Genomic DNA, 13759 nt, shown 5'->3' with positions numbered 1-13759 from the left:
ATGATACAAAGTTGGGGGGCATAGCTAATACCGTGGAAGACAGAAATAACATTCAAAGGGACCTTGATAGGCTGGAGCATTGGGCTGAAAACAACAGAATGAAATTCAACAGGGATAAATGCAAAGTTCTACACTTAGGAAAAAGAAACCAAATGCACAGTCATTAGATGGGGGATACTTGGCTCAGCAGTACATGTGAGAAGAATCTTGGAATTGTCATTGATCACAAGCTGAATATGAGCCAACAGTGTGATGTGGCTGCAAAAAAGGCAAATGCTATACTAGGCTGCATTAACAGAAGTATAGTTTCCAAATCATGTGAAGTACTAGTTCCCCTCTATTCAGCACTGGTAAGGCCTCATCTTGAATATTGCGTGCAGTTCTGGTCTCCACACTTCAAGAAGGATGCAGACAAACTAGAACGGGTTCAGAGGAGGGCAACAAAGATGATCAGGGGACTGGCAACAAAGCCCTATGAGGAGAGACTGAAAGAACTGGGCATGTTTAGCCTGGAGAAGAGAAGACTGAGGGGAGATATGATAGCACTCTTCAAGTACATGAAAAGTTGTCACATAGAAGAGGGCCGGGATCTCTTCTCGATCACCCCAGAGTGCAGGACACGGAATAATGGGCTCAAGTTGCAGGAAGCCAGATTTTGACTGGACATCAGGAAAAACTTCCTGTTAGAGCCATAAGACAATGGAACCAATTACCTAGAGAGGTAGTGGGCTCTCCGACACTGGAGGCATTCAAGAGGCAGCTGGACAGCCATCTGTCAGGAATGCTTTGATTTGGATTCCTGCATTGAGCAGGGGGTTGGACTCGATGGCCTTATAGGCCACTTCCAACTCTACTATTCTATGATTCTATGATGAGGCTGCCTCTAATGTTCCAGCTCGGGACTTCATGGCCTCCATGATGACCATGGGGCTGTCTCAAGTTGTCACCAGCCCGACGCATAAGGCGGGGCACATTCTCGACTTGGTTTTTGCTCCAGATGGAGGAAGGGATGATCTGGAGATATAAGGGTGGATGTCACCCCGTTGTCATGGTCAGACTACTTTCTGGTGAAATTTAGACTTATGGCTCCGATCTTCACCTGCAGGAGTGATGGACAGATTAAGATGGTCCGCACCCAGAGACTAATGGAATCCATTGGAGTCCTGAATGCCCTGGAGGAGTTCCCAGTAGATAGAGCAAGTGACCCTGTTGAAGCCCTTGTCAAGCTGTGGAACAGCAAGGTGAGTCAGGCTCTTGGCAAGGTTGCCCCCAAGCGCCCTTTATGGCATTATGGAGCCTGATATGCATCCTGGTACACAGGTGAGCTAAGGGCAATGAAACAGGCTGGACAACAGCTAGAGTGCAAGTGGCAAAAGACGTGCTGTGAGGCTGATCAGGCACGAGAAAAGCATCATAACCATGTCTACTGTGCAGCGATGAGGGCGGTGAAGAAGGCCCACTACTCTGCCACCATCACTTTCTCAAGTAGCCATCCAGTGGCGCTTTTCCGTATTGTCAGGGGTCTGTTGACATCAACTCCAGGAAATGGAGTTTTAGACCCTTTGGAGGTCCACTGTGAATTGTTGTGAAGGCACTTTGAGGTTGTTCGCCTCCATAGTAATCTTGATGCCTCAAGTTGCTCGCCTCCATAGTAATCTTGATGTCTCTTGATGTCTCATCCACATCTACTGCAGTCCCCAGTGAGGTGTCCAGTGCAACATCTGCTGCAGCTTCTTGGGAATGGTTTCAGTTGATGCAGCCTGATGACATGGACAAGATGCTTATGACGATGCAGCCAGCAACGTGTCCTCTTGACCCTTGCCCTTCTTGGCTTATTGAAACTTGCCAAGGGAGATTGACCGAATGGATCCAGGGTGTAGTCAATGCATCGTTGCAGGAGAGAGTGGTTCCAGCCACCCTCAAAGAGGCAGTGATTTGACCGCTCCTGGAGAACCCCGACCTGGACCCATTGGTCTGCAACAACTACCACCCGGTTACAAATATCCCCTTCTTAGGGTAAGTGATTGTGAGGGTTGTGGAGCAGCAATTGCAAGTACACTTGGATGAAACAGATTAGCCTGACCCATTCCAGTCTGCCTTCAGGCCTTGTTATGGGACTGAATCAGCCTTGGTCACCCAGATGGATGACCGTTTTTTGGGAGAAGGACAGGGAGAAGGACTGGGGACTTGGTGAGATGGATATTGGAGGCACTGTTTTACAGTGGTTCTGATCCTACCTCCAAGGACATTTTCAGAGAATAGCATTAGGTAATTGTATTTCTGCCCTCTGGCAGTTGTGCTGTGGGGTGCTGCAGGGTACCATCTTGCCCTCCGTGCTGTTTAACATCTATATGAAGCCCTTGGGGGTGGTCATCAGGAGATTTGGTGTGAGGTGTCAGCTGTACATTGGTGATACCCAGCTCAATTTCTCTGTTACATTTGAATCAGGAGAGGTAGTGCAAGCCCTGGACCAGTGCCTGGATCCTGTGGTGTGCTGGATGAGGGCCAGTAAACTCACTCTCGGTCCTAGCAAGATGTAGACACTGTGGGTTGGTGGTTCCTGAGTTCGGATAATTGGTCAGTTGCCTGCTTTGGATGGGGTCATACTCCCTCTGAAAGAGCAGATCCGTAGTCTGGGGGTGCTCCTGGATCCATCTTTGTCACTAGAGGCCCAGGTGACCTCCGTGACTAGGAATGCCTTTCACCAGCTTCGGCTGGTAAGACAGCTGCGGTTGTTTCTGGACAGGGATAGCCTGATCACTGTTGTCCATGCACTGGTAACCTCTAGATTGGATTACTGTAATGTGCTCTATGTGGGGCTACCCTTGAGGTTAGTTCAGAAGCTGCAGCTGGTGCAAAATGCGGCAGCGAGACTGCTTACAGGAGCAGGTTATTTCCAACATGTCACTCTGCTATTGAAAGAATTGCACTGGCTACCTATTAGCTACCAGGCTAAGTTCAAGGTTCTAGTTTTGGTTTACAAAGCCCTATACAGCTTGGGACCAGGATACCTGAAAGACCGTCTTACCCCTTACCCAGTCGATCACTGCGCTCTGCAGGTGAGGGCCTCCTGCAGATACCATCTTATCAGGAGGTCCATTCCGCACAACATAGGAAATGGACCTTTAGTGTGATGGCGCCTACCCTTTGGAATTCCCTCCCCTTAAATATTAGACTGGTATCATCTCTGTTATCTTTTCAGAGCCTACTGAAGACCTTCCTCTTTCAACAAGTCTTTTAACAGAGCTTGGAAAAGTTACTTTTTTTGAACTACAATTCCCATCAGCCCAAACCAGTGGCCATGCTGGCTGGGGCTGATGGGAGTTGTAGTTTTAAAAAAGTAACTTTTCCAAGCTCTGCCTATTAAGCAGAGACCTTATCCCAGTCTGTATCTGTGCTGGAATTGCTTTTTAATATATTTTTAAACCTTCTTTTTAAATGTTTTTAAAGCTTTTCAAAAATGTTGTTAAAGACGTTTTGTTTTAATATGTTTTTAATGGTCGTTATGTATTAATACATTTTGAAGTCTGTTTTATGATGTTTTAAAGTGTTTTTAGTGCTTTTGTTTACCGTCCTGGGCTCCTACCGGGAGGGAAGGCGGGATATAAATCAAATAAATAAATAAAATAATTAGCGATCTAGACATGTCAGAAACAAGTCCCAGTCAATTCATGGGAAATTGCTCCCCATTATATGTATACACCCATTTAATAGCCTTCTTTATATTACTAGAATAGTGGAGAGTGTCCTTACCTTTTTTTTAAAGGTCATGTTAAAAACAAGGGCTACAAGCTTACCATGATCAGAAAGCAGAATAATGTTAATGCAGTTGTGCAGGTTCATTTGCTTAAGACCATCCATCAGCAGCCCAACCACCTTGTCTACTCTCTGTAGTGCAAGAATGACCTGCAGAACAAAAACAGAAGAGAAGCAAAACCAATGTGTAACATAAATATAAATATGTATAGGGTATACATTATTTAAACAAGTAATTAAACACAAAGGGTGGTATTCAACATTAGTCTTACTCAGAAGTAGACCCATTGAAGTTGATAGGCATAACTAACTTAGGTTCATTCATTTCAATGGCTCTACTCTGAATAGGACTTAGTTGACTTCAACCCAATGGCTCTTAATGTTTTCAATAGCAGGATGTTATTCATATGAAATGACCTTTATCCCTCCTGGCCCTGTGACCTGTTCCCAGCTCAACACCAAGTAGTACACTCTTTTGTTGTTGAGAAGGGTGATCACACTATTGATGGTCCTCAGCTTTGTGGCTAGCTAACTAGTGCTGGATGACTGTCTAGTCAGCACTATAACTGAATTTGGCAACCAGCAATATGTATCTGTGCTTACACTGAGACTTTCCACATGAAAAAAAGCCATTTGAAAGAAGTGGAAATCTGCACAGGTATTTTAGAAAGCAGCACAAATATGGTCAGAAAAAAATGTGTGTTTATTTTTGATATTACATGACCTAAATTAAGTACAGGCTAATACAGTATGACACGGATTACACATAATGCTAAGCCAAACCATGGCTGAGACTGGGTAGCATGGCAGCAGTAGGACCAGGGGAATTGATACTAAGTCATGGTTTAGATTCACATTCGATGCTAACTGGGCCATACTGTTCTTAAAATACTACTGTTTTATGCTGTAATTTAATCCTTTATTGTCGACTGTATTGTATTGCTATGTATTTTAAATCGTATTTTAAATTGTATTTTACTGGAATTTAATTGTGTACGTCGCCTAGAGTGGCCTTGGCCAGATAGGCGACACAAAAATTAAATTATTATTATTATTATTATTACTGATGACAGCCTCATGTTACCTTTCAATTGAGCCCGCTTTAAAAAAAAATCATTACAGAACTTAATTTAAAAGCAAATGTAAAAAATATCAAGTTACTTACTTCACTGCTGATTGGTCCAAATCTGTGGCCTGAGTAATCTGGTTCTTCTAAATACAGAGTGTAAAAGTGTGGTCTATATCAAACAGCACCAAAAATTTAATATTTTACATATAAATTGAGAGAAGTGTGGAAATATTTAGATTCAAGACTGTTCATGAGAAACAACTGCATTAAAAACAAAAAAAAGTCTTGTGGCACCTTACAGAATATATGCATATGATAACATATGTATATTAGAGAACAGGTGTAGCATACTGGCTAAGAGAACAGACTGAGCTGTGAATCAGGAAATTCCCAGTTCAAATCTTGCCTCTGCTATAAACTCATTAGGTAGCCTCAGCCAAGTAATTTTCCCTCAGCCTTAATTTTCTTCCCCCGACACACACACACTGAAATACAAGAAATAACAATAGTGACTGCCGGTACAATCCTAACCCCTCCCATTACCCGGCAAGTTTCATGGAGCAGCAGGGCCACCCGCACATTCACAGTCCTGCCAAGACTGCTGGCCCAAGGTGAAAGAGAGGGGGGCGGACATATTGCACCGCCAAACTGAAGCTGGTGCAGTGACCGGCCCTGTATCAGGGCTGAAGCCATCCCATATGATTCAATGGATCCTGGATCAGCTCAGCAACTCCTTGGAACTTTTCATTGGTTGCCAACGGCAGGAGACCCGTTGGCGGCATCTCCACCTGCTTGCACGCTCAGTAGGCAGAAAAGAAAGCTCTGCACCAGCAGACGGACATTAGATTCACTCCACAGGTGGAATGGTGGAGGCTGACAGGTCAGAAGATCACCTCCACCCTTCCCCAACCCAGTGCAAAGGACATCTGGATTGCTCTTCCACCTTACGGGGTAAGGATTATAACTATATGATGCATGGGAAGTACTTTGAACATTGAAAGTGCTATACAGACTATTATTGTTGTTGTTGACGATGATGATGACGATGGAACAACAACAACAACAACAACAATAATAATACATTTCTGTTTTGGCATGAAAACCTTCTGCTCCAGGACAGCCTACGTCACAATAAATATGTTGGGTTCATTGTGCCACAAGACCCTTCACTGCTTTTGCTGCAACAGAGTAAAATAACTACTGTTATTAACTGAAGCAAAAGATAACAAAACCTTTGGTTCAATGCAGCCGAGCCCTATAAATATTAAATGGGCCTAACTCCCAAGTAGATGTGCATATATGGCTACAGCCTAACATCACAATCCAGCCAGAGCCAAGCACTTATGAATCCTGCTGATTTCGATGGGAAAGTTAAGCATATACTAAAGACTCTCTTAATTGAAAATTAAGGGGAATTAAGTGCTGGATCATGGCCTAATAAATGCTCTGTACTGCCATAGGAAAGACCCTATTTCTTCACATGCACCATCTTCAGGTTGCATATCAGTAGTGTCTTACTACAGAAGCTGATCCTACAACAAGTGTGTTACACTTTAATGTACCACCAGTATGTTGCTTTTGCTACCACATCTACACTTCTGGACTCATTAACTAAATCTTACAGGGACATGGAAGCAGACTTAATTTGGTGGTCTTACTAAAATGCATAGCAGCATGCAGTGATAAGGCTTGGAACCTCCAGAGATCCCATGAGCAGAATTCTGCTCATGAGATGCTCCTGCTAGTGGAAGGCGGGGAAGTGATTTTCAAAATTTCTCCTTTCTGTTGTACTTTCCCTCCCCTTTGAAAATCTACTCCAGAGGATTGGGGTACCCTCCAAAAACAGTGAGGGTGGCAAAACAGATTGTAGAGGGACGGTGAAATCAGCAAAAATTGCCTCTTTCGCCCTTCTGTCAGTGCGAGTCTCCACAAGGTCAAAGATCCTTCTGTTTGTGGAAGAGCAAGCCTGGATCCAAGGCAAATAGTATTCAAGTTAATCATTGTTCTGGTTTCCTAACATTCCTGAACACAAGTATAACGTTTGAAATGTCATACTTACCTTTCCTCTTCTGGTAACTGTAGCCAGCTAAGAAAAGTTATTACTCTTTCTTCATGTCGTACTGACCTAAATAATAAAACGCAATAAAGAAAACACAATCAGAAAAGCCGTGATTAGGTATTACTCACCTGTTTCATTTGCAGATGCAAATTCAGTTAGTCTCAGATCAGTTTTTATATTGGTGTATCTGCACAGCAGATGCAGGTTTACTTCTTTGCATTTACTTTGTATTAATTCATTGGTTTGGGATTCATTGGTGGGGATAATGAAGAAAGGAGAGAAAGGTGGCTTCAGCGCCTAAAAACAAAGAGTGAGGTGCAGTTCTAAAGAAAAGGAAGAGGAGAGGCCAAGACAAGAGGCATCTGTGGGGAGCGGAGACAAGAAAGGAACAAAATCACAGGTTGTTTGGACAAGTCTGCCTTCATAGAGGAAACAAAGAACAGTTTGCTGGTTTGAGGTGTGTGGGTTGTTGTTGTTTTCCCGTTGTGCTCTTGGGAAAAGAAACCTAGTTTTGTTGTGGGCATCTCTTTGAGGGAAATATTACTTATATTTAGAAAATATGTTGGATTCTTAATGGAGTGACCAAATATCAAACTCTTCGAAAGCAGAGGACCAACTTTATTTAAAAGCCAGAGCCATTTGTTGGGACATTTCTAAGGTGTTTCAAAAGGACTTGCTGTGCCGTCAAATGCATGTTTGGGGTAGGGAATAACTATTGCATCTGAGGTAATTTAAAGAAATCTTAAAATTGCACCAATACTGTGTGTTATTCTGAAACTTTGCATGTAGATACACTCTGTGTATGGTTATGGCTGGCATGAAACTATGGAGTCTTGTCAGTGGAAACTACGGGATCCAGGCAGTCAGGTACAGAAGGTCAGACCAGCCTAAGGAACAAGCTGTTATAACCTCTTCCCTTCCAGTCAAGGGAGTAGCATCCTGTTTGCAAAGGCTCTAACCAAGCTAGTGCTGGCAGTGTGGGAAAAACAATGGGCATACCGCAGTTTGTGCGTCTTTGAACATAGGTTCATATGACAGAGACACAATGTAGATGTGGTCTGAATTTGTAGATGTGGTCTACTCTTTGACATCAACTGCCTTAACCAGCTAACACTGAGTCCCAGTGAAATCTATGGAATGAAACTTACATTAAATTGAAGGCTTAAATCATTTCACCACACCTAACTGAGCTCAGGATTATTGTTGTTTAAATTTAAATATAAATCCCATCCTTCCTCCCAGAAGGAGCCTCTGTCGGGAGTGTCTCATTGTCCATTTTGTATTCCTCCTCTACTTTCAAATATTAATGTGCACGCATGCCTTTCCTCCTGCTTCCAAACAACAACAAAAATGTATTGAATAACTATGAAACCAGTGATGTGGAGGGTGTTTTTTTTTGGGGGGGGGAATTCCCATTGGAAAAAAATTCAGTTTTATCAAACTATTGCCTTAATATCACATGCAAGTAAAGTAATACTCAAGATTCTACAACAAAGGCTCTTATCATATATGGAGCGAGGAATGCCAGCTGTCCATGCTGGATTTAGAAAGCGAAGAGATGCCAGAGATCATATTGCAAACATACATTGGATAATGGAACTGTCCAAGGAATTTCAGAAGAAAATCACCCTGTCCTTTATAGATTACAGCAAAGCCTTTGACTGCATAGATCATGAAAAACTATGGAATGCTTTAAAAGAAATGGGGGTGCCACAGCATCTGATTGTCCTGATGCGTAACCTATACTCTGGACAAGAGACTACTATAAGAACAGAATATGGAGAAACTGACTGGTTCCCCATCGGAAAGGGTGTGAGACAGGGGTGTATTTTATCACCCTATTTGCTTAATCTATGTGCAGAACATATCATACAGAAAGCGGGATTGGACCAAGATGAAGGAGGTGTGAAAATTGGAAGGAAAATATCAATAATTTAAGATATGCCAATGATACCATGCTACTAGCAGAAACCAGTAATGATTTGAAATGAATGCTGAAGGAAAGCACAAAAGCAGGACTACATCTGAACATCAAGAAGACTAAAGTAATGACAACAGAAGATTTATGTAACTGTTGACAATGAGGACATTGAAGTTGCTTTTTAATAATTTTTAAGCCTTTTTAAATGTTTTTTAGCTTTTTAAAAATGTTTTTAAAGATGTTTTTGTTTAATATGTTTTAATAATTGTTGTGTTTTAATATATTTTGAAGTCTATTTTTATGATGTTTTAAAGTGTTTTTAGTGCTTTTGTTTGCTGCCCTGGGCTCCTACTGGGAGAAAGGGCAGGATATAAATCAAATAAATAATAAATAAACTTGTCAAGGATTATCAATACCTTTACCAAGGTATTTACCAATGTACCAATACCAATGTATTTACCAATACATTAACCAAAATGGAGACAATAGTCAAGAAATCAGAAGAATGCTTGGACTGGGTATGGTAGCTATGAGAGAACTAGAAAAGGTCCTCAAATGCAAAGATGCATCATTGAACACTAAAGTCAGGATCATTCAGACCATGGTATTCCCGTTCTCTATGTATGGATGTGAAAGTTGGACAGTGAAACAAGGGAATAAGAGAAAAATCAACTCATTTGAAATGCGGTGTTGGAGAAGAGCTTTGCGGATACCATGGACCATGAAAAAGACAAATAATTGGGTATTAGAACAAATTAAACCAGAACTATCACTAGAAGCTAAAATGATGAAACTGTGGTTATCATACTTTGGGCACATAATGAGAAGACATGATTCACTAGAAAAGACAATAATGCTGGGAAAAACAGAAGGGAGTAGAAAAAGAGGAAGGCCAAACAAGAGATAGTTTGATTCCATAAAGGAAGCCACAGACCTGAGCTTACAAGATCTGAACAGGGTGATTTATAACATGCTATTGGAGGTCGCTGATTCATAGGGTCGTCATAAGTCGAAATCGACTTGAAGGCACATAACAACAACAAAATTTTACTTGTATTTAGTAAACAAAGATAAAAACTTTGCATCTGCCGAGTTTGTCTAATATTGTATTTATACTTGGCATATATTCATTGATTACATTCACATTTAACACTAAGCCAAAGGTTGGCTTAGTGGAAATGTACTGGCGCCCAATGAAACGATTGCACCTACTTTGCTCCTTTCTGGGCTTTTTAGTTTAGCGCTGAATGGCAGCTAAGCCAAGATATGACTTAGCATGCTGTCCAAATCTAGAATCATGGTTAAGGTCTCTCCCCCTTAACTGTAACCTGTAGCCAAGGTTTGTCCTTGGCTACAGATCATGGTTACGGAAGAGAGACCTTAAGCTAAAAAGTCCAGGGAGGGGGAAAGCAAGTGCAAGTTCCTCTTCAAGAGCCAGCACATTTGTGCAGTTCCAAAAAACCACACTTTGGCTTATCATGACATGTGAACCAGGCCATTGCTACTAGCAAACGTATGAAATGGGAAATTTTCCAGTGCTTTACTGAAAAAAATATTCTGCCCCACAACACTACCTGAAACATAAGAAAGAATTTTGGACTAAATTACAAATTTAGAATCCTCATATAGCCTACTAGAACACATCCCATACAGCTACAGTGAACTTTTGTGACAAAAACCCTGTTTACAAGGTGTTTTTATGTTGACTACAGAGTGGAGTAGCACTTTTGCCCCACCTGGCATCACAACTCCTTTCTGCAACAACTGTGTGTTGCACAAGGTTGTCTACAGAGAAATCTGAACTTGCAAGCACCTGTAGGAGCTCTGGGCAATTAGGACATCTGAAGGAGTGGGGCAATAGTGGTTGCACCACAAGTGCTGGGAAAAATCTCTTCCATAGGAATTCTACTAAATAAAGACAATCGTCATGTAGATATCACACTTTGAGATCACAGACCAAAACATAGATGTGATGCTTCAAAACATTTTAAATTATTTTTTGTTAATTGTTGTTCCTTGATTTACAGTCTCACCCATTGTATAATTTGTAGATGTTTGGAAAACTTCCATTAACATCAACATCTGAACCAGGCCAGTAATATGTGGCAGATTTTAGTCCTTGATATGTAGCTGTCAGCCAAATCTGTACAAAAAGAGAAACCAGTGCTACTCATGAAGTCTTTCTATTAATGAATGTCATGGAATACAATTAATTGCTGCAAAATGGTTTGCTCCGTTTCTGCCAGCCAACTTTATTTCCCCCCTCCATGTTGTTGAAGCCTTCCGAGTATATGCAATTAGAGAACTACCAGTTGGACAATACACCTTGATGTCCTTGTACCATTCATCTTACTTATATTGCAAGGGTTACATATTGCTTGATTATCCAAAAACAATTTATTTTACAGCTATTTATAGTAACACATAGCGTTATAACAGGTCAGGTCAAACCATTGACCCATCTGGCTCAGTATGATCTACTCTCACTGGCAGTGAGTTCAGACAGCCAAAGGTCTCCTGCTCCCTCAAAGCACTCTGCGCTTTCTCCCATGCTGCTCTGTATGCTTGAAACTGCCTCCCAGAATGCCTGTGTAATGCCACCTCTCTTATTTCCCTCTTTCACGAAGCCTTTGGCTCAAAGTCCTCGTTCCTATGCTCTTCTAACTGTAAATGAGCCTGTCACTAAGTGTAAGGGTGTGAAACTGAAACATCTGAATACTGTCTCTCTGTTCACCCTTACCCTCTCCTTCCTCTCTTATTTCCCAGTATCTGGTCCTAGATTCTAAGCCCTTTGGAGTAAAGGCCTGCCAAACCTGTTCTTTATAAAACACCATGAACATAGATGACACTATATAGATAATGACAATATGGAACCAATACACTTCTAGTCATTACCTTCAAAACCTTCCATGGCCTTGTTCCCTTTTATGTTCTATCCTGACATATCCTTGCCCACAAATTTCACTCATCCACAACACCCGTAGCCATCCAAAGTCTCTCGATCCCTGAAACAATTCTGCCCTTACTTCTTAGCTGTCTCTTATGTCTGGAACTGCCTCCCAGGGCACCTCCATGAGCACACCGAGGGCTGGTGCCAGGCATGACTGCGCCCATGGCGCTCTAGCCCAACACCCCTCTTACAGGGGGTGCAGGGCTAATAAGCCCGCCAGAGCACCCCACCAACTTTTCATGTTGTGTGAATGACATGCGCATGTGGCACACATGTCTGCCATCACCCAAAATGGCAGCAGGGGCATCAGCCCTTAGGGAAGCCCTGCCGCCACCTTGAGAAATGGCAGCCTGCACAGCGTGTATGGCATTCACACTGATGGGAGAGGTAGGTGGAGGGTGCCTGTGGGCTTATTGAAGCTTGCACTATCTCGGGGAGTGCCTGGGAGCTCCGTCTCCATGAACTGCAGCAGGGTCAGGTTGCAGGACCCAATGTTGCTACAGATCATGGAATGGGAGCACTACCCTAGGGGCCCTTTTGGGGCCCCTCTAGGCTGCAAGGGTCCTTAGGTAGGGCCCAACCAGGTCACCCTCTGGTGCCAGCCCTGCACACACCTTCAAATCTATCTTCAAAGCTCACATTTTCCAGGAAGCCTTTGGAACAACCCTAGTCCCAAAACCCAATTGTAATTCATATGAAGTATGCATCATTGAAATAGCAGCATATTTTTCCTTGTTTATCCCTGCCTTGCTCCCCTTCTTCTGTTATTTTCTCTGTGTAGAATTTTGTATTGAAAGCTCCTTGGGGCAGGGACCTGTCTCCTTGTACTCTGTAAAGTGCCATGCTCACTGATGACACTATACCAATACAAAAGCAATACTATCAGCACATATTCAGTTAGAATAGGTTCCACTTTTTATGAAATAAAAATAAAAGCAAGAGACTTTTAAAAAGTATTCTTTCATTAAATATTAGAAATATCAAGGTAGCATGCCTCCTTTAGGAGGAAATGCAGGATAAATAAATAAATAAAATTAGCACTTACTGGCTGTCCTTGGTACCACTGTCGGTTAAACTTCTCTGCATTTTTTAGTGTGAAGTAAGCATTTCTCTTTGGATCATACATTTTGTTATCCACTAGACCATGGGATTCTGGGTATAAGCCCTGCAAGTAACATTGATTCATTACATATCTATCAACATTGTTTGTGCTACTGAGTCTTTGGGGACATGGAACTACATTTGGGCAATAATGCTTGGAAGTCCATTAAACTTGTCTACATCACGTACAAAAGACATGCTGCTTGCCTTTATACCAATCTTCCCCTATAACAGGTATGGGAAGCCTTTGGCCCTCCAGATGTTGCTGAAGTACAACTCCCAACAGCCCTGGCCATTGGCCATGTTTACCGGGGCTGACGGCAGTTGTAGTTCAGCAACATCTGGAGGGCCAAAGATCCTCGCACTTGCTCTAAAATATGCAGCCCCACGGGAGTTTGATGTGCTTTCTAGGTCATACTCTCCATTTACATGGGACAACAACAAAATCCAAAAGGAGATAGTATGTCACACTCCTTAATGAGCATGGGAATATAAACTTAGAGGCAGTATTAATTTAAAATGTAAGAGAGAAACAGAACAAGAAGTGGTGTAAAGAAAGACTGGGAATGTGGATGCTATTTCCATTAGCTTCATGAAGTAAGGGGTGACAAGACTGTATGAAATGGGATGCACTGTTTTCATATTTGTAAGTTCTTCTGTGCCTTTGGAAAGGAAAAAGTTAAAAATACATATTTTTAAAACAAAACCAGTTAGAAAGCATCACATTACACTAACACACATGCATAACGTTAAAGAATTACTCTTTGCAAAAAATGATGTTCCACTTAATTGGATTTAGTCTAAGGGCTCCTCTAGATGAGCTGTATATTCAGCATTCATCCAGATTTGCTTGCCCAAAGCTTATGTGGCGGTTAGACTATCTCTGGTCTTGAATGAGCATTT

The 13759-nt window shown here is 42.0% G+C and overlaps 1 protein-coding gene across 1 annotated transcript in view; it reads right to left on the bottom strand.

The window, feature by feature from the left end:
• Positions 1–13759, bottom strand: part of ENPP1 (ectonucleotide pyrophosphatase/phosphodiesterase 1) — a 78330-nt gene that overhangs the window by 23667 nt on the left and 40904 nt on the right. Inside the window, exons 8-12 of the mRNA XM_061623857.1 lie at positions 12801–12920; positions 10839–10948; positions 6885–6950; positions 4922–4994; positions 3798–3906 (exon numbers count right to left, since the gene is read on the bottom strand). Of these exons, the coding sequence (XP_061479841.1) occupies positions 3798–3906; positions 4922–4994; positions 6885–6950; positions 10839–10948; positions 12801–12920 (478 nt within the window). The remainder of the gene's footprint in view (positions 1–3797; positions 3907–4921; positions 4995–6884; positions 6951–10838; positions 10949–12800; positions 12921–13759) is intronic.

Source organism: Rhineura floridana, chromosome 4 (genome assembly GCF_030035675.1).
Source record: "Rhineura floridana isolate rRhiFlo1 chromosome 4, rRhiFlo1.hap2, whole genome shotgun sequence".
In the NCBI taxonomy this organism is placed as follows: domain Eukaryota; kingdom Metazoa; phylum Chordata; class Lepidosauria; order Squamata; family Rhineuridae; genus Rhineura; species Rhineura floridana.
The sequence above is the reverse complement of the archived record's forward strand: the minus strand, read 5'-3'. Positions and strand labels throughout refer to the sequence as shown.